At 41.8% G+C, this 24,171-nt stretch overlaps 2 protein-coding genes across 5 annotated transcripts; one reads left to right on the top strand and one right to left on the bottom strand.

Annotated features, from left to right (window-relative positions):
- Window positions 1-1,375: 1,375 nt before the first annotated feature.
- On the top strand, window positions 1,376-18,086 carry LOC136450619 (TNF receptor-associated factor homolog 1a-like). Of its 2 annotated transcripts, XM_066451153.1 has the most exons (14): window positions 1,376-1,777; window positions 3,109-3,327; window positions 5,486-5,597; window positions 9,570-9,658; window positions 9,759-9,827; window positions 9,901-10,030; window positions 10,535-10,693; window positions 10,805-11,168; window positions 11,851-11,960; window positions 12,274-12,415; window positions 14,655-14,858; window positions 14,940-15,067; window positions 15,161-15,347; window positions 16,187-18,086. In XM_066451153.1, the coding sequence occupies exons 1-14, from the start codon at window positions 1,759-1,761 to the stop codon at window positions 17,945-17,947; spliced, it is 3,693 nt and encodes a 1,230-aa protein (XP_066307250.1). In that variant the 5' UTR covers window positions 1,376-1,758; the 3' UTR covers window positions 17,948-18,086. The 2 variants fall into 2 exon arrangements, with proteins under 2 accessions (XP_066307250.1, XP_066307249.1); XM_066451152.1 differs by having other exon boundaries at window positions 14,655-15,067.
- Window positions 18,087-18,785: 699 nt separating this feature from the next.
- Window positions 18,786-23,291, bottom strand: LOC136453326 (myosin-binding protein 1-like). 3 transcript variants are annotated; one of them, XM_066453895.1, is made up of 6 exons: window positions 22,774-23,291; window positions 21,068-22,080; window positions 20,810-20,977; window positions 20,586-20,735; window positions 20,341-20,505; window positions 18,786-20,266 (listed from the first exon to the last, which is right to left on the bottom strand). In XM_066453895.1, the coding sequence occupies exons 2-6, from the start codon at window positions 22,029-22,031 to the stop codon at window positions 18,972-18,974; spliced, it is 2,742 nt and encodes a 913-aa protein (XP_066309992.1). In that variant the 5' UTR covers window positions 22,032-22,080; window positions 22,774-23,291; the 3' UTR covers window positions 18,786-18,971. The 3 variants fall into 3 exon arrangements, with proteins under 3 accessions (XP_066309992.1, XP_066309993.1, XP_066309994.1); XM_066453896.1 differs by having other exon boundaries at window positions 18,786-20,227; window positions 22,774-23,288; XM_066453897.1 differs by lacking the exon at window positions 20,341-20,505 and having other exon boundaries at window positions 18,786-20,227; window positions 22,774-23,290.
- Between the last annotated feature and the right edge of the window lie 880 nt (window positions 23,292-24,171).

Here is a 24,171-nt window from a genome sequence, read left to right as displayed (position 1 = left end):
CTAAAATATGACATTGTTCTAAAATTGTATATTTTTTTGGGACAGAGAGTACATAAACACACTACATCTATGAATATCTTAAAAAAACTAAATCTTGAGCACTACAGAATAACAATATTAAATCTTAAAATAAATCTAAAAAAATATAAACACTCATATGAAGTCGACCTTCAAATAGGTGGGGACCGGTTCCCACAAAAATCTAACCGGCTAAACTATACTCACTGCGTCTCTCCATAGTTGTTTAATCTAAAAAGTTAGGTTTGGAGTGTTTTATTTCAGTTTTACCATAAGCTAAATTCCTACATTTCTGATCCAAGTTCTTACAACAAATACAATAAGATTTATGCATTTCTTATAAATTTTAATGAAACTAATTTGATGATGTAGATGTTAGTATATTTTTAATCATTTGATCAAAGTTAAAAAATAATCTGGAGAAAAAATTAAAGTGAACTATAGTTGAAGCATAGGAAGTGTCATATATATAACACAATTGTGGATCTAACACACTAAAAATATCATGATAGTGTGGATTTGATAAAAAATATTTATCACGAAAACTCTATATCTCATATAAATATATGGAAAACTAATGCATCACACATTCACATCCCATACAAATTCGAGCATACACATAGTTTTGCGATACTATGTATCACAACCCATATAAAATTATCAAATTTGTAGCTTTCTCCTACCGTGGCACTTTATTCTATGAATTTTTTAAATCAATACTCTCTATTTTAGAAGGAATGCAAATCTTCAATTTATGAGAAGTCAAATAAATTCAAATTTAATTTAATTTATATAAAGTATTCATATTTATGATGTCAAATAAGTATCATTAGGTTAATTATAAAAAATATTTTTATAGTAAATCTACTTAGAAATATAAATATTAATGTTGTTTTATATAAATTTGGTCAAACTTAAGATCAAGTAAGTTTGACTTGTTATTATAAATCTATAATTATATTTTTTTGGGATAGTGGTAGTAGTTGTTATGGTAATTTCATTTTGTAATAAAATTTACTGCCATGGACTTCATGTCGGCATGGACAAAAAATGTGCTGCAGACACCAGAATTCCAGAGATGCCTTGACGGCCCCGGCTGTTTGCGTGTGTACTTTCGCTGCTACCTTCTGCTGCGGTAGTCCCCATCCGGCCATCCGTCGCGGTCCGCCGCACGGGTGCGCGCATCTCGGCGGCAGCAAGCTGACCGCGGGAGGAAGAAACACATCACACCACCCTAAGCTCCTAATCCAAATACTATACTCTCCTTTCTCTCTCCCCTGTCTACTACCTTTCTCCTCCCCTCGCCCTGCGGGAGAACCACCGCCTCAGCTCCGTCTCGCCGTGGACGCAGGTATAGCTCTACTCTCTAGGCTTCACAGGTGTAGACCTAGGCTACCAACACAGCTCGGCGCAGCCGAGCGGCTCTAGGCCGCCGGTCCCTCTCATCCCTCTGAGGGATCCTACGCCTGCCGCAGCTCAGTCCGCCGCCGCCTCCGTAGCGCTGCTCCCTTATCGTGCTAGTGGTGTGGAGATCCATGCCGACGCGGATTTGGAAGTAATCCTAAGCTTGCTCGGATGAGTTGGTTCCATCTTCAATCGAATCTTCGTATCCTCCCCCAATCTCCATTAGGTTTGCTGTGAATTGATGTGTTGCTGCGTGGTGGCCGACTAATCCAATCCATCATTGTCGATCCGTGGATTTGGTTAAATTCAACATCAGTTGCCCCCCCTTGACACCGCATGACTTCTCGTTGCCGAAGTCAGTGCCAGTGTAGCTTGGTTTCCAAAAAAAGGGTTTCCCGTGGAACCTTTATGCCCCACACCAGGGCCGTCCCGGGAAAATTAGAGGCCCTGTACGATACTAAGAAATGAGGCCTATTAGCCTAGAAAAAAAAACTAAATATACGATATTATAAAGCATGCAGTATGTTGCAATAAAATATATATCAAGATTCAAGAATGATACCTATATTACATACCTATATTCCTCAACTTCAACATTATTTTCTGGAGGATCTATAGGATCATTATCAATATTATTGTCAATCGCCTGCCCCTCCTCAAGCAGGGCCCCTGCCTCAAGTGTTGGATTATCAGACGACACTTGTGACTGTTTTGTAACAAATCTATCCATAGCTCCTTGCTGAGATTGGACTAATTCCTCTATTCTTTGTTTCTTCTTACGCTTTTGAAAACCTGATTCAAATTTTCTAGAACGATTTGTAGAAGACATGGCTTCAATCTTTGAATGCTATTCCAGTAGGTGTCTAGATCAAAAGATAAAAAAAAACAAAATTTAGAGATCGATCAACTACTTATTATTGTTCGCGGCTACCAGTGAATGAATTGAAAAATAAATATGAATGATTTATATTACCTTCAGGGCCTTAGCGCCTCGCTCTCGCTGTTGCGGTTGCAGCTAGATCGTCACGGCTCACGCCCTGTCACTCGCGAAACGCTGCCGGCGGCCGGTACGGCGTCAGGCGATGGCGGCGACACGAGACGAGACGTCGAGAGGTAGTACGTGAGACCTAAGATTTGCGATCTGATTCAGTTGGGGAATTGGGATCGGCAACATTGCCAACTGAACAGCGGCCGGGCAACAAGCCATTGTTTATTGGGCTTTGGTCAATTGTTGTACACGTCGCTTTGCTAATGGGCCAAAGGCCAAAGCTACTGCTGTACGTTCTTATTTACCAAGCAATACATATATACGTATATATACTCTATATATATTTGGAGGCCCCTGAAAAGTGGAGGCCCTGTACCGTCGCACACGTTGCACGTGCCAAGGGACGGCCCTGCCCACACCAAGTCCACCCCTGGCTGGAGTAACTTTAGCTTGATGATGATTCTCTACCCAGTTTATTCCTGTAAAACTCAGTGGGCTTGCATATGAAACGGAAGGTCCTTTTATTAGCCTTGTCGCAAATCCTATGCCACGTTTATGGGATGCTGTTGCTTAATTTGCAATTATGGAGCTTATTCAGTGTGAGTTTTGAGAGGTCATCATACATTTGAATTTGTTGATTTCAAACTGTAATTATACTATATTTAGTGTGAGTTTGTCCTTGTTGTTTCTATATGCAGCTGTGACTTTAGGCAATTGTTGGAACACCGAGGATTTGCTGATGGCTGATGCTAGCATAATGGATGATTCTGCTGCAAGCACCAGTGGGTTGGGGGACAAGGATCACAGTGTCTCTGCTGATTCCCTTTCTCAGTGGCGCTCCTGCGAGCATGTTGATAATGGGATCCCTTCAACATCCCCTCCCTTTTGGGACACCGATAGTGCAGACGATGATCCTGGTGCGTGATACCTGCCTTTGAGTTTTCTGATGTTACCTGTTGCTGGCATCACAGTCTAACATATTAAATCCATAAAAAGTAGAATATCATCATCACAACAAAGAAAACAGATACCCTTCTCTGAGGACTGGAGTCTATACTGGTTGCTTATGATCCATAGATGCAGAGCTGTCAGAATATGCCTGGAAATTATGGTACAGTATGTCAGTATGGGCATAGATTCAAACCTCTGAACTGAAAGGTTTATAAGTTTCTTGATGTTTGAAGAAAGCATAAAATAACATCATGGTTTACTTCTTTTGTTTGCAAAATTTGTTCCTATGCTCCACTTCTAATGTCAAGAGTTTACCAGTACAATACAGTCTTCCCGTTGAGTATTGCACTTTGGGTTTTTGTACTGTCCCGATCTTAAGGGGTGTCTCGGGACTAAATAACTAGGTTACCTATCCTAACTTAGCTAGGTTAACTTGGCCTATTTTCTGCATCTTGCAGGAAGTATAGTTTGTATAAAGTATTGTTTTCCCTTTTTGTGGGTCAGCTTAATCTTGGATTATGATATAACACTTCAACCTTAATTCAGTTAACTCTTTTGAATCCACAACTTTTGTGTGGTTAAGCATCCAATTCGCTCGTAACCCTTTATCAAACACAAACTTAAATTTTGAAATGTTTGATACCAGAACTTCAGATGGCAGAACAGGAAAGCTGCTGGCAAATCCTAAATGCTTAACTCTGTTCACTCCACTTTAATTGGGGGTTTTCTCATGTTACATCTTGGAATAGTGCACACTATTCAATTCTATAAGAGCTGATAAGTCAGATGGTAAATTAGCTACTCAGCACTTAGTGTTAGTTTAACATTAGTCTTGCATATCGCTGGAGCTTCTAAAGATGGCCGTTCTCTTGGTTAAAACTGATACTGAATGCCCTAGAAATGATGCTGCAAAGTATATATTTTAGATTACTTTATTGTTACCTTTATATTTGAGAGGTTTGCAAGTTACTGAATATTGTGTAATTTATTAGTACCGGCCAAAACCTTGATGGGGCTGCTCAGTATGCTATGGGATTTGGTTTGGTTTACAAGTGTTATTAGAATTGTGCATTGTGCTTGTGCTCATGTACAGTTGTCTCAAATTGTAATCCCATGGGTACTAGCTCAAATACTTTATGCGGTAACCTGTATACCATTTGGGTAATTGCTACATGCAGTTTTTTCCCATCCATGTGATGAAGAAATCACGAAGTTATTACATTTAACTTCCTGAGAACTCTTTTCCAATGCCCATATATAATCTAATTACCTATTGATGTAGGATGTTATTATTTATAACGTGATCCCTTACATATAATCATGTCTGTTAGGATTAATCTTGTCATAAGGCATATTAGTGCTAGACATGCTTGTGTAGGCCTAGATGGTTCCTGGATGAGAGAGCTACATGAAAACAGCAGCTCTGAAGTTTCTAGTACTAGCTAGTTGTTAGTTGATTTAGTCGACTTGAAGGTTACCACTGCAGGAAGCAACAAGCAAATTGCTGGGGGTGAAAAATAGGGCAAATTGGCTTTTACTTCTAGCTGTAACAGTTGTTTGCTTAGCTAGCAAGTAGGGTAATGTCAGCTGTGTACTATTAGGTCGGTTCCTGTAGCAGTGCTGTAGTAACCAACCCTGAAACCATAAAAGGGGCAGGAACCCCCCTGTGTAGTAGAAAGTTTGAGATATAGAGAAGATAGAGCTTGGTTGTGAAGATCAAGCTAGCGTATGGTGTGTAGTAAGCTTGTGTGTATGTGTGATAGTATAGCTTGGTTGTGAAGATCAAGCAAGGTGTGTAAGCTTGTAGTGTGAAGCTTTAAGATCAGTATAGTACAAACTTGTGTTACTAGCTACTTGTGTTATTGAAGAGAGAATCAAAGTGATTTTGTTTCCAACAATGTCTGTGGTTAGCTTCAGCATTTTTGCATCAGTATTTGTGCCTGGTTGATTAAAGGACAAACATAGGTGCTTGTTCTTAGTTCAGATCTTGACACACTGCTTGCTGTTATCACTTCCTCACATGTGTTTCTTTTCCCCTTTTGTGGCATTTAGAATTGTTTTAATTTACTAGTAGAGTGGATGTTGCAGTGTCATTTCATTTTGCGCATATCTGTATGATCTCAGGGCCTAGACCTTCAGATTTATTTGGGAGATATACTTGGAAAATTGAAAACTTTTCAAAGGAGAAGAAGAGAGAAATGAAAAGTGAACCATTTGAAGCTGGTGGCTACAAGTGGTAAGATTAAATATTCCCAATGCTGCTGCGGCATTCTGCATTCCTCATTTCTACTTTTCTTATTGGTTTGGTGATGAATGCACTTTGAAATGTCTGTGTTTTAGCTTTGTTTTTATATGCTATTAGTCTATATTAACATGCTTTTCTTAGTTGTACTTCATTACATGTGGCCTATCATGTGTCAATCATTGCTATTATTGCGGTACAGTGCTCTCTGGCTCATGTTTCTTCACTGTTTTGTGTGACTATCACATGTTTTCATAATGGTTTTAAAACTCTAGTGCCCTCACTGTTAGTGTTAAACATTAAATTGTGATAGGAATCATGAATCTCTGCAAACTGGAAAGAATTGGCTCTATATAATTGTTATTTTGATTACCTTGTCTTATAGAAATTTCAAAAATGGTTGAGAACCTGTTTGATGATCTACAACATCATTACCAATAGCTGTCCTGTTACTTGAAACATTCCTTGTCGTTCAGTTTTTGGAGCCGTAATATTCACTCCATGTTTCCATACACAGTTATCACACTGATTTTTATATTTGCTATTCTATGGGCCTAACAACTATTCTGCGCAATTGGGTAAATCAGTGTCTTAAAATGCCATAGATTGCATTCCTTTATGATTTGCTACAAAGCAAGCTAACACCATATGCTCTTCCCACAAGGCCACAACCTTTGAGGACGACATGGAAGTTCCATACTAACCACAAATTAGCTTTCATTCTGGTGATGTAACCAGGGCCTTACTAGGATCTGGCCATTATATTATTTTATTATTTATGAATTTTTGGTGATGGAACTATAGAGGTGTTAAAACCATTAAGTTGAAATGTATCACAGCATGAGTTATGTGTATACCACTATTCTGTACCGCTTTTGTTCTGAGAAAGTGCTGCTACAAACTCAGAAGCCTAAGTTTCAGTCACTGTTAAGAAGGGATGCTTTTGCTATTAGTTATGTATTGTCACTAATTTTTGGCCTTTATCAGCTTCCATGGAGTTTTGGTTGCTTCTTCAACCTTTTCAGAATAACATAAATCCTTATATTTATGATTTTTTTCTATATTTGTCTTGCTGATATGTGATATGTTGACCTTTGCTGGAATATCGTGGATTTTCTCTACTTGGTTTTATTGCATTCTTGGTATCCTTCCAATGATTTTGTCTACTGCTTTAAAACTTAAATTAGGGCGCAAAGCATGCTATTAGGTCACCTTTTAGTCCCTAGAACTTTTCTTCTTCACTCTAGTTCCACCATATTTCTATGATCCTTGAACCAGTTAGTCTATGTGTCGGTGCAGAAATTGACCAACACGTAAATATTTGTAGTTTTGCCGTACGTTGTGATCGGAGGTGGCCTAGCACTCAATGACATAGGGTTTATACTGGTTCAGGCAGGGTGCCCTACGTCCAGTTTGTGTCGGTCGGTGACTTTATTCCTGAGTCCAGGTGCTCGAAGTTTGCAGTGGGGTTACAAACGAGAAGGAGAAAGATGGGGGGTACAAGAGGTTCGGTCGGACTCCGATCGGAAGGGCCGAGAGCGACGGGAGCTCCGCTATGAGCTAAGTGTTTGAGTGTGTGCTCGTGGTTTGAACCTGGTGGTTCTGCTGTTGTGTATTAGTGAACTTGATCGATCTAATGAATCTACCTGTTGGGAGAGAGCGCATCTCCTTTTATAAATGAAGGAGATAGCCTTACAAGTGAGAGGGAGAGAGTACGTATGCTACTAAGCCTTGTTGCCCACGTCGGCGGGTACAGGATGATGGTAGGCGTCCACAATACTGTTGAATGTCAGATGCACGTAGGAGGTTGTGTTGTCTTCTTCGGGTATGGCAGACGTCGACGCCTGCTACACTGTTGATACCTGGAGGTATGCAAGGGGTTTTACCATGTTCACCTGGTACGCTAAATGCCGGCGCCCACAACACTGTCGATGCCCAGAGGCATGTGGGGTGAGCCTTACCGTATGAGAGTTGAGTTAATGGCGCCCACAATACTGTAGGGGAAAATGTCGGCGCCTACAACACTGCTTGGGTTCTGTCGTGCCAGGAAGGTCGCAGAGTATTGTTCCTGCAGGTGTACAGGGTACGGTCCCCGGTATTGTGGTTTGACTTGTGCGCCCTGCCTTACTTTCTCCGTCCGTTCCCTGGTCCTTACCGAGCTGGCGTCCCCGGTCGGTTAGTCCCAGTCGGCTCTGAATGCGCCAATTGGAGAAAAGCAGTGAGCAGGGGTTTGGTGCATCCCCAGTCGGAGACGTGGGTCGGAGTCGGAAGTAGTGCTTTGGCTAGGCCTTCCGGTCGGAGAGGCCGTCCGGAGGTGGGCTGGAGACCGAAGTGAGCGCTCCGGTCCGAGAGGTGGGCCGGAGTCGGAAACGGGCACCGTTCCTCCTCGGCCAGGCCTTCCGGTCGGTGATTGGATCGCCCTTCTGGCCTGTCGTTTAGGTACTTGGGCCGGCCCATGAGTTGCGCGTTGTCCGCAACGTTGCCTGCTGGGCCGAGCCTCTGTTGGGAAGTCGGTCCGCGAGGGACCCCGGGTTTATGAACCCGACACTATGTAAAGTGCAAATCATCTTATTTCCGCATGCCATGCTGTTATCGCTGTTACGAATAAAGGGAGACTGAACTGGATCGTACTATTGAGGCCCAATAGGGACTATATATAGAGTACATGGGAGACACAAGAGGGAAAAACCCTTGACTATTATACCTTAATTCCCCCTCTCAAATGCAACGTGAATGCAATGTCGTTGCATTTGGAGAGTTGACACGATGCATTACACTTGAAAAAAAAAGAGACGAATTACACCAAAATCCAAAATAGAAGATGTCGTCGAAGCGTGCAACTCTTGAACACTGTCGATGTAGAAAATGATCTCCTCCACAAGAGGGTACTGCCTTCACAACTAGTGCTTCAACAAATACTTTGAGTCTTCACAACACAGTTCTTCAACTCTTCATATATGAACCTTACTTTGGAGACTTTTAAACTCGACAAGAAAAAAGAGATGTGTCAAATCAAGCCAAAGGAAGAATAGAGAGATCACTGCTGCAAAACGGCAAGCAGTAGCATAGAATGATGACGACGACGACAAAAAAATGGACTTTGATCATGAAGTGTAGCAAAATGGTTACGAAAGAGACAAGAGGGCATAGTCGCATCAATGATGATGATGATTAGCTAAATCAACGGGACTCAGCTACGCAAAGAAAAGAAAAAAAAGTTGGCTGATCTGACAAAATATGTGGACACGCACGGCTTAGACGAACTGTGATGTGTAAAATTGGATTTGGATGGACACCGATGCAACTGATGCAGCGATGCAGCGGAATTTAGGAGAGGGCCTCAACACACTAGCAGCAGCACCGATGATAGCAAACCGGAACAGAGAAATCCTTGAGATCAGAGCAGCAGCACAATGCAGAGCAGAACAAAGTAGAGCAGTAGAGCACAAGCGGAGCAGAGCAGATCGCTTGACCAACCAGGGGCGGGTGAAAAGCTGCAGCAATTCCAGTCAGAGTGGGCGGAGACGGATGGACGAAGACAGATGGCCCCCGCGGGGCCGCATCAATTCGATGGGGAACCTCGACGAGCAGGCCTCGCATAGCAATGTCGGGCGGAAGCGGGCGTAGCTGTCCGCGAAGGGTGACGACGAGCCGGGCGTCCGCGGTGGGCGGAGGCATGCGCGGACGACACACGCTTCCCCGTCGAATGGCGTGCAGAGGAATCACGCAGACTGGAGTTGCTGCGAATTAAACTGGATCATACTATTGAGGCCCAATAGGGACTATATATAGAGTACATGGAAGACACAAAAGGAAAAAACCCTTTACTATTATACCTTAACAATTGCTATCGTTTTCCAGTAGTTGTGCTTTTTCTGTATTTGGGATTATAAATTGTTGAGCAGCTCAGTTTGTAATGCGCACTGCTTGGATGCTCTATAAGTTTATCTCTTGCTCATTTTGCAGGTATATTCTAGTTTACCCTCAAGGATGCGATGTCTCCAATCACTTGTCATTGTTTCTTTGCGTTGCTAATCATGAAAAACTTCTCCCAGGTTTGATACTACTATGTTGCCTATCCTTTCCTTTGTCCTCCACATATCTTTTGCCTTCTAATCATGGTCTTGATTCTAATCATGGTCTTGATGCTTTAAGGATGGAGCCATTTTGCACAGTTTACTATAGCTGTAGGCAACCTTGATCCAAAGAAAGTTAAATATTCAGGTGAGCTGAACTGATGTTTTCTTCCTTCTGAGAAAAATAGCCAGCTTCAGAAGTTGACGAAGTAACTTTGCAGACACCTTGCACAAATTCTGGAAGAAGGAACATGATTGGGGGTGGAAAAAGTTTATGGAGCTATCAAAGATTCAAGATGGTTTTCTTGTTGACGATGTTCTTGAAATCATAGCTCAAGTTCAAGTTATCAGGTAGTTAGTTTCATAACGATTCTTAAAGAAATCTGATTACCATGCTTTTAAAATACCAGTGATGTTCATATGATGCACTTGGAGTTGATATGATCTTGTTGGGGTAATTTGTGCTCTTCTTGATAATTCAAACATGGATTTCTTGTGTCATCTTGTCCTATTAAAAATTCTAACTTTATTACTACAAGGTGTAATTGCTCATTTAGTAGTAACTTTCTTTCAAACTTTTTTTAGTCGCAATAAGCTTTATTCTGTTGCATTTCATCCAGATTTGAGATTTCCTTATGTTTGAGGTCCTCTCTTTACATGTTTACTATTGTATAAACCAATATTATGTTCTCAGCTAGGTTTGAGAATTTTGCTTCTTGATACTGAGTTAAAAAAACCCTTCTTGATATGATATTTTACTTCTCAAAGATCTTAAAAAGAGAGATGTTGAGTTCTCATCAATTGATCACAAAAACAAATTGTAACTGTTATCTCTTTTGTTTTTGGATACTGGAGAGAGAAAGCAGACAGACCATTTCGTTGCCTTGATCGCCCTTATCGTCGAGAACTGCTCCGTGTCTACATGACAAACATAGAGCAAATTTACCGACGTTTTGTTCACGAACGCAGAAGGAAACTTGTCAGGCTTATTGATGACGACATGAGGTGGTCCAGGTCAGATAATGGGCCTTTGAATATTGTGAACGCAGAATGGTTTAATACTTGCCATTTTATTTTTTTTTGTATATAATCTATAATGTATGCTGACCCTTCTTTCTGTTGCAGTTTCCGTGCTTTCTGGCTTGCGATTGACCCAACAACAAAACATCGCATGTCCAGAGAGAAGAGCAACATCATATTGAAAATAGTGGTGAAGCATTTTTTTGTCGAGAAAGACGTGACCTCAACATTAGTTATGGATGCTCTGTATACAGGTTTGAAGGCACTTGAGGGCTGTAGCAATGGCAAGAAAGGAATGGTAACTTCAATGGACTTGGAGGAGCTATCAGCACCTATGGTCCATGTTGATATGGACATGTTTGTTTTGGCTGGTGACTTCATAGCTTTGCTTGAGAGGGCAGCTTTAGAGCCCTTGTCTTGTCAATCTCTGTCACCAAAAGATGACAAATGTTCCCAAACCCGTGCCAAGGTAGGTATTGTTATATGATTAATCCGATCCCTTAGTTTTATCATTGAGATTGGATTTTCTTCCCCCAAGTGAATTCTATCATGATTCCACAACATTAGCATCTGTTTAGTTTCATCACATTGATATGAATTAACTTTGTTTTGATCAAAATTTATCCACCTGTTTCTCATCCAGCATTTAATCTATTTTACTTGCTAGCTAGAACACCCGTCGCAAGTGTGGCCACACTAGGTAGTTGTGATGTCTAATAAGTTCATAACCTAAAGAGACTGGTGTCAATTGAAAGCATCATAGTATAATTTCTTGTATTATTAATTTTGATTTCTCAAAGCTAATTACTCACTTAAATTAGTCACTCTCCAGGTGGTTGTACTCAAATAAATGCAATATTTGCTTCACAAACAGATTTGTTACAAGCTTGCTTATTCCCCTTGAATTCTTCACTTTCTAGAACACCAAAATCATGTAATCTACATTTCACAATCAGTCCTGGAAGTTCTACCTCTGATGGTGGAAGGCAAAAATGAAACCATTTTCCAGTAATATAAGTGGCAGTATAAATCGAATTGTCAACTGTTCTGCTTGTGGTCTTTGTGTCTTGAAATTGCTAGCATTATTTTGCAGAATATAATTATTGTTTTGCTGCTTAGTTTTTTTTCCCTTCTCATTCTCATCCTTCCAGGATGGTGGTACTGGAGAAATTAACAAAGTTTCTATCGAGCGTGAAGAAAGGTGCCTAACTGAGATTGGTCAGAAGATACTTGAAATATTTGTTCTATCTCATATATTTAGGTATTTTTTTTGGTTTTTACTATCTTCTTAGCTCCACATGGTTGGTTTATTGGTCAGACTATGAACGTTTTCAACCATTTTGTTTCTTCTGGTATCATCTCATGTTTAGACATCGTCAACCAGAAGGTTTATGCCGCCGATTATCTAGAAATTGTTTAATGAACTTTTGCTTTTCTGCATCAAAGTGTGTTCTTTACGTTCTTTGTTTACCAATGTTTTTATACACAAAATTTGATTCATTCTGTTCCAGTATCTTGACATGCCCTGACTACTATTTCATGCATTGCTTTGTTACATTTTGCTTTCATGTTAGTGGGATTGAGGTTGCCTATCAAGAAGCTGTTGCTTTGAAGAGGCAAGAGGAGCTTATTCGTGAAGAGGAGCTCCTTGAAAATGAGATGAAGGGGAAGCGTGGCAGTGCCACTGAAAAGGATAAGCGTTCAAAGAAAAAACAGGTTGCGTTCTTGATGTGGTTCTGTGCACCCAGTCTTGTTTTTTAATTCCTGATTCAATATAATGTGGTTGGCATCAGGGTGACTTGATGAAATCATTGCTGCTGACCTGCTGTAGTTTGCTTGAACAAGTTTGTTGGGTGCATTTGGTTTGAGGACGAAGTTAGATGGGATATGGCCATCCATGGATCTGGGGGTGGGTTTATCAATGCTTGTTGTTTGGTTGGATGGATGGGGCGAGCCATTTTTCTGTTTGGTTGGATGGATGAAAGTGGATGGGATGAGAATAGCTAACTAATTGTATCTATTATTTTAAAATAATGGCAACTAATTATACACTATTAAATATACACTAACACTAATTTTGTCATGATAATATCTAATTAAACATAGAATATGTTAATAAGCACTACTACTACCTTAATTGGCACCGAAAACATACACTAATCACCATATTAACACTTATCAAAGTTAATCTTGTCATCATAATTACCAAGTAAAAGGGCGTACCCAATGCAGAGAGCTCTCGCTCTGTGCGGGGTCTGGGGAAGGGTGTCAGTGGCAAGCCTTACCCTCGCCTATGCAATGCGAGGAGACCGCGACTCCATCCGGGACCTTCCGGTCACAGGCGGTAAGACTCTACCGCTTGCACCAGGCCCGCCCTTCATCATAATTACTAAGTAATAATATAATATACTAATAATCCTTAATTTATTTACTAAAGACAAAGATTAGAAAACATGGATGTGCTCGCTCGGCAAATTTTTGGTGGCAAGGTTATCAAGCATCTGGGATAATATTCTCCTGTCAGGGATATCCATATCCAACTTGCCCATGAACCAAACAGCACCTATCTATGGATGGCCATATCCCATCCAGGGATATCATCCAACCGAACGCTCCCTAACTGGAAGAACATCCAGCTACTTGAATCTGTGCATTATGGAACTATTATTTTCCTGCTAGAATTCTTAATGACCGATGTGTCTTGTCTTGTTTTGATGACTTGATGCATGGCAAGTTTCCTAGTCGTTGTCTAGAGTTTCAAGCCTAGATTGGTTCGCCATCGACTTTGTTACTGACAATTTACTGTGATGACTTCCTGGTGTTAATTGATTGAAACCAATCAATTTTCTCAGTGGGTGGCCGAGAAAAGAAAAAAAAATATGGGGGCTGAAAGTGACTGCTGCTGCATTTTACACATTTCCTTTGACTAGAATCATCATGTTTTAAGCACATATAAATTCCAGTGTCGACTCAGGGATATTTGGTCAAGTTTAAACTGCTCTGCTTAGCCAATACCTACACAGGCCCCTCTGATTAGTGACTCCTAGATTTTTTTTTTGGGTTCTTTAAGCAAAGTTCATACTTTTGCTTTATATATAGTTAAATTAATGAAGCCACAGAAGACAACTGTTCTTCTGGCGAATGAGTTGTAAAGGTGAATAAAAACCATGATGGTATGGACTGGGTTCAGGTCAGGGTCCGAGGACTGAGGGTGGGGGCAAATTCGCTCTCCAGGGGAATTTGGAAGCCCTGAACCGCCAGGGGTACGGAATAATGGCGAGATCTCTTGTCAGCAGCTGATTCATCCCTGTGGCAGGAGGCTCTGATCGTCCTGAGACTAGTTTATTTCTTGCCTATTCTAAAGGAAATGACATGCTTTGTATATATAGATCTATCTGTAACATGTGTACTAACAGACTGATAAGGCTAACAGATGGGGTTTCGTAAAAAAAAAGTTTCATAAAAAAAGGCTAACAGATGGGTGTGGATCTAGTAAACTATAATTAGCTAACCATGCATTGAAGCCAACTATCATGTAAATCATGTGTGCATGCTAATCCAGCTTGCTAGTTCCTGGACGCGAGCTGCTTTTGGTTGGTGCACTGCTTCTGTATGCTGCTTCTACCTTGCCGTGTAGCCGATGGCCCTAAGCCCATGGCCCCATAACACATCAAGTACCATGTAATTTGGATTAAGTTTTTATTTGTATCCGTAAAATACATTATTTCTAAATTCTGAGCTCTCAAGGTCAAGTTATCATGAGATGCTTCTATCAAGTTACCAGGAAGCTTTGCACGTCAAGAACTCATTTTTTGGTGGTACCATAATACATGTTGAACTAGTGATTTTTTGATCCTCTACTTTACTGGCATCTTTCTTATTAATGCCCAGTTCATCATTTCTTTTGCATTAAGTGCCATTTTATAAATTTGTTTGCTTACACTAACAATTTCAGGCCAAACAAAAGAAGAACAATCGTAAGGTTAAGGACAAGGAAAGAGAAGAGAAATCTGATTCAAATTTTCTAGAAAGGCGTCAGGATGGAAGCACAAATCATGACAGGGAGGACTCTAAGCAGGTAGGGCAATCTGCTGTGAAAGCTGATAACTTTGGAGAAGGTGCTTCAGATTTATCAGACAAACTAAGTGGATCAACAGAGGTATGCCAAACTGACACGTGTGACAAGATTATACCTGTGAATGCAATGAATGATGTTGGTATTGAGATGAACAATTCACAGACATCTAAAGATGACGATTCTACTGTGGACATCGAGACACTGGTAACATCTGTGTCTGCTGCTGTGAACAGCATACGAGGCAAAATAAATAATTTGCTAGACAGTACAAGTCTTATAACGCCTAATAGGTCAGTTAGCATTTCATCCAAACTTTGCGATATTTCTCTTGGCAGCTTGGATTTAATAATCTATCATAACTGAATCGCAATTTGGCGCAACAGAGGAAGAAGTCGGCGCAACAGGGGCATCAGCAGTATAATCATTTCCCAGTATGAAGATGACCTTCCCTCATCTAGCTGCTCAGACCGCAACATGTCTGCCTGTGGTCCAGCTCCAAGGCGTGACCAGGAGACCGCTCTACTCACCTTAAAAGATCGGCTTCGTGAGCTTGGGCAACGACTACATGAGGTGAAGCAGCTGTTCTCAAAAAGTATTGGGCACTATTTATAATTATGCTTTAATTATTATTGAATGTTCACTTTAATTAAGGACAGATCTGCCTTACTCGAGCGCACTCTTTAAGTTTATTTTAGCTTTATCACAATTTTATACCCCTGAGTCTGGTTTGCATTGTTGATATACTCAAGATATAGCTGCCGATTTTCAATTTGGAATTTTAGATCATCTTTTTTAGATACTTTTTTTCGCTAAAAACATTACTTCATGGTTTCTGGCTAAGATTTTCATTGTATTTGACTGAATTATAGTACTTGTAGAAAACTCAAGGATTTTTGTGGGAAATCAACAAAATGTAAGATGCAGATCTATGATGCTATAAATACAATGCTTTGGAATTTGATTGCGATTGCTACATAGTTCAATTGCAGGGACAAACACCAGAGCTGTTGCTCTAATACTGTGGATATGTTTTGGCGAGATAGCATATATCACTTGATTATCATGATCTAATTGGCAGAGCAACAATTCTCCCTTTTCTGTTGTATATGTACAGAAAGCACAAACCACCTCCAGCTCTGTGAATACGCTGTAGCTGGATACATGAAGATTGCATTCTAAATGTTTTGTTTCTTCTGAAAACGTATATTTGGTGACTATATTTGTAGCATATTACTTGGTAGATGTCCTACAAAAGAATTTGGTGATTCATTTCCTGAGTTCAAAGCTTATTTAATCTTCTACTAAGATTATACATATTCTGTAGCACTTCTATCTATCAGCTATCCTGCTGCTTTATTTAGCTGCCAGTAAAAAGTTAATTAGTTTGTTTGCATTTATGTTTGTTTCAGAAAGAAATTGAGGGCAGGGAACTGCTCAAGGCTCACTTGGAAAAGAAGGCAGCTGCTGAGGCCACAGTGGGTTCATCCTTAGCATCCTCATCTAACTCAGAAAAGACCCCCCAGGTTCTGAAGGGGCCAGAGCAATCCTCGGTAATTGTTAATGATGCAAATAATGCACCACTTCCAAAGGCTGTACCTGTAGCCATAAGTGACGACAGCAATGGAGCTGTTCCAGCAACGACAACATCCACCATGAACACCAAATCTGTGCTTGTCAGTCCCACTCCAAGTAAACTTGAGCAAGTTTTGTGTGAAGAACATGTATCAAGTTCAAGCCAGCAAATCAATAAAGCTCCTCTAACGCCCTCAAGATCACCACTAGTTGATAATAAGGCTAACCCAACTCCCCCAAAATCACCTGTGCCACAGGCTGATACAGTTGTTAAAGCTACTCCAGCTCCACCCAAATCACCATTGCCTCAGATTGATACAGTCGCTAAAGCTGCAGCTCCCACAAAATCTTCTACATCACAGCTTGATAAAGTTGCTAACATACAAGCTGCCCCCAAATCACCTGCACCCCAAGCTGATGAAGTTGCCTCACATAACTCAGTATCGCGACAGATTATGTCCACATCTATCTCCAAGACTCGAGAAGATACGGTTTCTGAGAGGGCTTCAGTTGTTTCTGTACCTGGAACTCCTACGCCAATGTCAAGGCCTACAAATGCACCTCTGCTACAGGTACAAAGATCAACTATGCCACCTACACCGTCAGCTCAAGTTTCTCCGTTGCTTTCACGTTCACTGACTGTGTCTGAACGGCCAAACAATGAGCCTTCACCTCCGGCCCCAATTTATGTAACACAGACATATCGAAATGCAATCCTTGGTAAGGGCCATCTTGATACAACTCCAGCAAGTCTTGAGCAATCAACTTCTGTTTGCCCAAATACTGCAGTTTCACAGCCATGGTCAGCATATGCGATGGCAACATCGGTCATGGCTCCTCCTTTCGAAAGGAATGACCAATTACCAGGTAAGCAAGGCTTCATGTTTGGACCTAGCAGGGCAGAAGCCCTTGATAACCGGCACTCATGGAAAGGTAACAGTGATGTTAACAGACATATGTGGAAGGATGATGTTCCTAACCAGCAAATGACCAATTGTGATGTGCATGTGCACCAGTCGAAAAATATTTCTTATCAGCAATTAAGCAGCAGTGGGACAGAACAGCGCAGATTGGGTGAACTACAGAGTAGGGAGCTCCAGAGGGAGATACCTGCTGCAAGCTTTGTTTCACGCCAGCAGTATGGGTCAGTGGCCGAAGAATTCCCTCACATTGATATTATAAATGACTTGCTTGATGAAGACCAAAGCAATGCACATATGGCAGTCTCTCCCCTCCATGAGTATCATACATTTGGTTTGCCATTTTCTTCAGGAGGCAATATGGCAGACTCAGAAATAGCTTCCGTAAGTAGTTCTGTCCGGTTTGACTTGACTGACCCTTACTATGATGAGGGTTACAGGAGGGCCTATGATGACACACACAATGCTCCGCATAGGTTGGATGCTTACCCCAACGGAAGGTTGGACTCAACTGCACCACAGCGTTGGCCATATAGCCATCCAAATCCAGCTGTGAACCTTGCAAATAATCCTAATGTAGTTCCACAGCAGATGGGAGAGTATACTAATTTAGCTAGTGGGAGGGTGAATGGGGAATATTCAGATTATATGTATCGCCTTGCCAATGGGCAATGGTGATGCCTGTATACGACCCATAATAATACTTGTAACAAACCATGGTGCCAAGTCTAAAGTTCGCCATGTCCTTTAATTTGAATTGTTTTAAGTTCAAAATAGGAAAGAAGGAATACACCATGTAAAATTGTACCTGCATTCAGACTATCTTGTGATTGTATGTTAATTTATGTGGTTCGAAGAGCATATAACTGCAGCTAACAAGCCAAGCGTATATATCGCAGCCCTGTCGCCTATTGTTCGCGGAATTTTATAGTGCTTGCTTTCTATTAATGTGTCTTGAAAAAGTGTTTTGACATAATGACATGATTGGCTCCTTGGGAAAGAAGCTTGATGCGATTATTTTTACGGCATCTGCGTCTGATAACTACAGGACGAGAGACATTTTCAGTCCGCCTTTGCTGCAAAATTGGAGGCTAGAGACGTTTTAAAGCGTATACCGTTATTATTATAGTTTTGTCATAAGTCAAACTTATTTAAGTTTAATGAAATTTATAAATAACTTAATTTATAATCCTTTCGTTTTAAATTATAAAACGTTTTGATTTTTCTAGATATATTTCTTTTATTATGTTTTTAGACATAGTGTATATTTAAGTGCATAGCAATAATATATCTAGAAAACTTAAAACGTCTATAATTTGGAATGGAGTGAGTACATTTGAATTTTTTTTTTATATAAACTAAGTTGAAGTTAGAGAAGTTAAAACAAACATCTTGGAACAAAGGATGCACCTACCGGATTACCAGGTCATGTCCACAACCAGGTACTTACGGAACGTCTCAGCCTATCCGGTTTTGTTTGTGACACACAATTATGATTGAAAAATTATATGCCTTCTATGCATCGAAGATTCGTTTCCATGAATTTCCTTCAAGATAATTACAACAGTATCTGGTGCCTACTTACAAGAAGAATTTCTTTTCATTAAGATGATACACACATGATGCACAATTCATATGTTGATTCGATATCTATTGCACAAATAAGTTTTGAGAAAATGACTATTATACACATTTGGGAATTCTACTTCTTGTCAATAGCAATTGCTCGCAGTTCTCTCAGATTGCAAGCAATTTCCTGTATAAACATCAAACCTTCGTCGCCATTCCTGAGGGAGTTGATGCTATGTTCAAGAAAACTGCGATCTCCTTCTAGTGTCTTCAGTCTTCTGTTCAACTTTGCAATTTCTTCCTGCACTGCAACTAGATCAACCTCCCCACTAGTTGTCGATGAGCCAGCTTCCTTGCTCTCTATTGAGCTTTTCTGGCGGTGTAACGAGAAGTCTTCTATGACATATACTTTGTCGGAGAGGTCATCCTTAACATCTGGACTGGGTAAATCAACAGAAACACTGTTGTTGGAGTAGAATTGGAGCTTTTGCTCCAATTTTCTCAAACCACTTGCTATATATGCCCTCTCCTCTTCCAAACTCACCAAGGAATTTATGCCCTGCTGTGTGTTAATCAAAGGATCTTCAAGATCACTAACGTCAAGCATAGCTGTATCCCTATTTTCTTGTTTAAAAGCCGCTTGATTGCCTCGTTCCTCTATTGCTCCACCTCCATACTGTCTCCTATAGTTTTCGAGCTCAATTTCCAGTTCCTCTATTTGTTGTTCTCTTTCAGCGAGTAATTCGTTAGTTTTCGCCAGCGCTTCACTGTCATATTCAGCTTGCTCTTCCATCATCCTTTGGTAATGCGAAGCTTCCATCTGCATTGCAGCCTTCTCATCCTGCAACTTGGTGATCATAGCCAGAGCTTGACTTGCAGCAATGGCTGAGGCGTTCCTCTCTTCTTCCAGTTCCCTGCAGAGTAGGTGTATTGATTTCCGGTCAAGATCAATCTGTCGTCTCAACCGGTCAATGGTGCTCTCACCTTCCATCTCACTGACAATGCTTCCATCTAGAGACTCCAAACCGGAAGCATTCCTCTCAAGTGAAATTCTATTGGTAATGTTCTGTACCACCAACTCATCACCACGTCCATATGCACGTGGGCTAGGGCCTGGATCGACCCATGGTGCCTCAAGCCCCCTGGAAGCTGAGAGCTGAGATAGCAGTAGCCTCAGTTCTTCGTTTATGCTAGAAGTAGAGTCCTTTCCAAGGATTACATCCGTCAAGGTAGGGGATGGCAAGCTACCCTTGTTGCCAATGGCAAGTCTATAGGCTTCATTCATGCTAATCTGAGTGCTTAGAGATGGTCTCCTTTCAACAATGCTGTCACTTGTTTTTGGGTATTCCTCGGTGGCACTATGATCTTGAGGTACTTCACCACTTGATCCTACAGTAGTTGCTGATATATGAGGTTCGTCCACATAATCTGAGCAAAATAGCTTAATGAAAGGGCCAATTTTATTAATGTTTGTGTTGGACATAAATCATTTTTTTACTAACCTTTATCTATTAAATCTTTGGGAGCACTATCAAAAGGAGCTTGGACTATCAGTTCGTGTGCCCCCATGTCACCAGTGGGTTCAATTTTCTTAGTACAATCTTTAACTTCACCACACGTTTTGGAACCAGAACCAACTTGTGAAACATGGATATCCCCGCAATTATCTAACAGAGGAAACATGAAGTCCTTTATTTAGGTTTAATTATCAAAGGTGTATAAAGCCAATGGGAAATAAAAGCTAAACCTTTCTGATTTGCGTCTTCTGAAGCACCATGGTGAGCATTCTCTAGCACCAGTTCATTCGTATGTGGATCAGCTGCTGACGCACTTCTCTGATGAAACTCACCACTTGATCTTCCAGTAATTTCTGGCACATGAACTTGTTCCAGAATACCTAGCAAATTTTTGCTGTAAGTGGAGAAATGCTAAACACCATTTCATTTGTAATCAAGAATCAAGAAAACATACATTTTATATTTCCTTCTTCTGAAACAGCATAGTGCTCCTCTAGGATTGTGAACTGAGATGTATATGGATCAGCGTTGCCTTCATTTGTGCTCTGAGATGGTTCAATCTCACCAGGAACCTGTGGTAGCTCATCACTTGGCAAAACTGGAATTTGTGAAATGCCAGCATCTGCATGATTATTCACCCAATCATATAATTTATCATTTGAAAAGAAGTGGCAGTAGAGGCAATCATTCCAGTTTGTGAAGCAAAATTTACCTTCTAAACCTGAATTTTCTATAACAAGTACAGGATCGTGCCGGTGTGCCCATTTTCTGGATTGGCTTTCTTTTTCTCCCGTCTGGTCCACATCACCTCCGCTATTTGGATGATCATCCACAGCAGGACACGCCAAAGATGTATTGCAGGTGTCTTCAACACTGGGCTCCTTCTTGACAATTATTTCAGATTCCTTGATCACCACAGGGGAAGGAAGAATGGGTTGCTCACAAGCTGTATCTTCTTGTAAGTCTTCGTCCATAACACTGGCTTCACGAGATTGTGAACTTTTCACATCATTGGCACAAGGGACCTCAATCTCAGAGTCAGATGTCATCTGTAGCAGACCGTCTCGCTCATTAGACCTGTAGTCAGTTTGGTGGTATATATCTTTAGGCTCCAAAGGCTCGTCCACTTGACATACTACAGAGTACTCTGTGTAAGTTTTTGGTGAGCCAAACGCTCCAGTAAGCTCTAGTTCTGCATTCTTTCTAGAGGACAAAGCTACACTCCGTTGCTTAAAATGCTGTCCACAGCACGAGCAAACTTTTTCACGAGGGGAATTCAAAGCATCATCAATTCTTTGTTTGCTATCAAGTATATTGGCATCCATCACAGTCTCATCTGTTTTATCATCATCGGGGACTTTCCCACAGCACCTTTCACACATATTTTGGGCTCCCGTGAGCTTCTGGTGGAGGCTGCAGAAGGCCAAGGATGAAATCTCCGACTTGTGGGTTTTGCAGATCAACTCCCTATAGAAGCATGGTTTCTCATTGCCCAGGATGTGATCAAGCCTTGAGCAGAAAGGGCATGGCGCTGGTAATCTGCAGAGACGGGCGAATCTAGTGACCAAGAAGCTGTAAACCGCATCGATGAACAACAGGAGCATCAGGATCCACTCCAGCAACGCCGTGGACAGTGCGCTCGGTAGTCGGGGCAAGATTGGCATCCTTGTACCCATCTCCAGAAGTGTCTCAAATCTTCAGAACAGTGGCTTTGGAGTAGGATGGCTGCAAGGAACCAAACCAAGTTAACGAACAAATTGAAGTGTGCGGTATGATGTTAGAAGTATGTGACATCTACTGCGTGATAAAAACTGACAAGAACCTATGTGAGCAATTGGTATCAAAGCTCAGTACGGCTACTGCCTTGAGAATATTTTTGGTGAACTATTAAAGCTAATCATAGATGGATAAAAGGCAGGGAGCCCAAACACCAGGCTGGAAACCACTAGATATACATAAACTAAAAGCGCCCCGCACCAAACTTAGTGGCAATTGACAGATACCGACCACCGAGAGAATATTGGAAAGCATAAATTCAAATAAACGCGCACCAATCATGCCACATGAATACTTGGAACAGGAAGTAGTACCTAACGAACACATCAGAAGTTTGCTGTAAGGACAACGCCACGGAGCATGAGAATTGGATTAAAGATGGCAGGGAATTCAAAGCTATTCTTTCCACAAAACCAACTAGACTGACTGACTGAGCTAACATAACCAAATCTAGAACCTGGACAGTGGACAGTTCTAGCCAACATAACGGGGACTCCAAGTTACCAACAAAATATTCGAGTAGCTAATCAATAGCACCACCATCCAATCCACCAGCAGAAGGAACTGAAACAACAAAGAAGCTCACGAGCCGAGAACCTGGCATGGTCGCATGGAGTCAGTCAAGGATGAGCAAGAACGCACCTGGCGATTGGCGAATGAATCGCAGCCCCGCGAGATCCCGATCTGTGATGGCAGCAGGATGGCGGGCGGTCTTGTCGGGAGCAGCGAGCGTCCAAAAAGGTGTCTGAGCAAGCTAGCGAGCTAGTAGCAGCAGAGGCGGAAATTAAAGGTGGCGTGGCGAGCACCGACCAGTTGCCTCCCGCCTTGTTCCCATCTCTCTCTATATAGGGGAAATGTTTGATCGATTCCCTCTTCGCGGAAGGAGCCAAAAACGCAAGCGGGTCGAGGTGGTGGCGGCGCTGAGGAGGGCGGTGGCGGCGCCACGCCGGGGGCGGAAACGGGGCCGCGGGCTGGCCCGGGCTGGACTCTGGACAGCGACGCGAGCCGGCCTCGGCCGAAAGGCGGGCGGTGGTTGAGCTCTCGGTGCGTTTGCAGACGTGGATCGGCAGAGTAGGTTGAATGCTAACCAGGGCGGGATAAACAAAGGTTTGAGCGAGTGATTAGCGTGCGTTGAAACGTAAAACCGTGGTTAGGCGGGCGCGCGTGCCGGATCCAGGCCTCCCTGCTCAGGAAAAGATTCACGCAGCAGCGCGGTTACGTGTAAGTTTTTTTTTTTGAAACAGGTTACGCTTAAGTTGAGAAACAGTGAGTCCTGTAGTCGTGTGTGTTCACAAAAGGTTATGACGGGTAAAAAAAAAAAGTTAACCAGCTCCAAGGTTGACCGTGGACAGAAGGTGGGATACTGTGAATTTTTTTTGCGAATTGGAATAATGTGAAACTGGAAGGCTAAGATATTTTTGGATGCCAGCAGTCAATTCATTGAAACTTTGATCACTACTAATTTCGTATATTGAGATTTAATGTTTTAAAACGATATGTATTGTTATATGGGTTTATCTGAAAAAGGTACTTGCTGGGAAATGGTGAGTGCTAGTATTTTAGGGTAGTATTTGGTACATAACCAGACTAGCCCACTATTACAGGTGTTTGGTTGGAAGACTCGCAGAGTCAGAAACGTCTTACCTAGAATATTTCATATAATCTGGACTAGCTCGTTCCACCCTCACGACATCCTTCTCTGTTTCCTCTCCGCTACTACTAGGCGGCCGAGCTCTCATGTGGCGACAATGGGGCGTGGTGAGGCTGGGTAGGCCATTGGCAGGAGATGGTTGGACGCGGGCGAGCTCCTTAACACGGAGCTCCTCGGGCGCAGGCTCCTCTGGCGTGGAGCTCCCCGACGTAGGCGAGCTACCTAGCCCGACACGGGCTTCTCCGGGCATGAAGCTCTCTAGCCCACGAGCTCCCCAACAGTGCCCCAAGCTCTGTGATGGCGGTTAGCGCCCCGAAGGCTCCCTAGCCCGACACAAGCTCCCCGATGGCACCACAAGCTAAGTGAGATCTTCAATGAGACATGGCGGG

Source organism: Miscanthus floridulus, chromosome 5 (assembly GCF_019320115.1).
Source record: "Miscanthus floridulus cultivar M001 chromosome 5, ASM1932011v1, whole genome shotgun sequence".
Classification (NCBI taxonomy): Eukaryota; Viridiplantae; Streptophyta; class Magnoliopsida; order Poales; family Poaceae; genus Miscanthus; species Miscanthus floridulus.
This window is presented reverse-complemented; position numbering and strand designations above follow the sequence as displayed.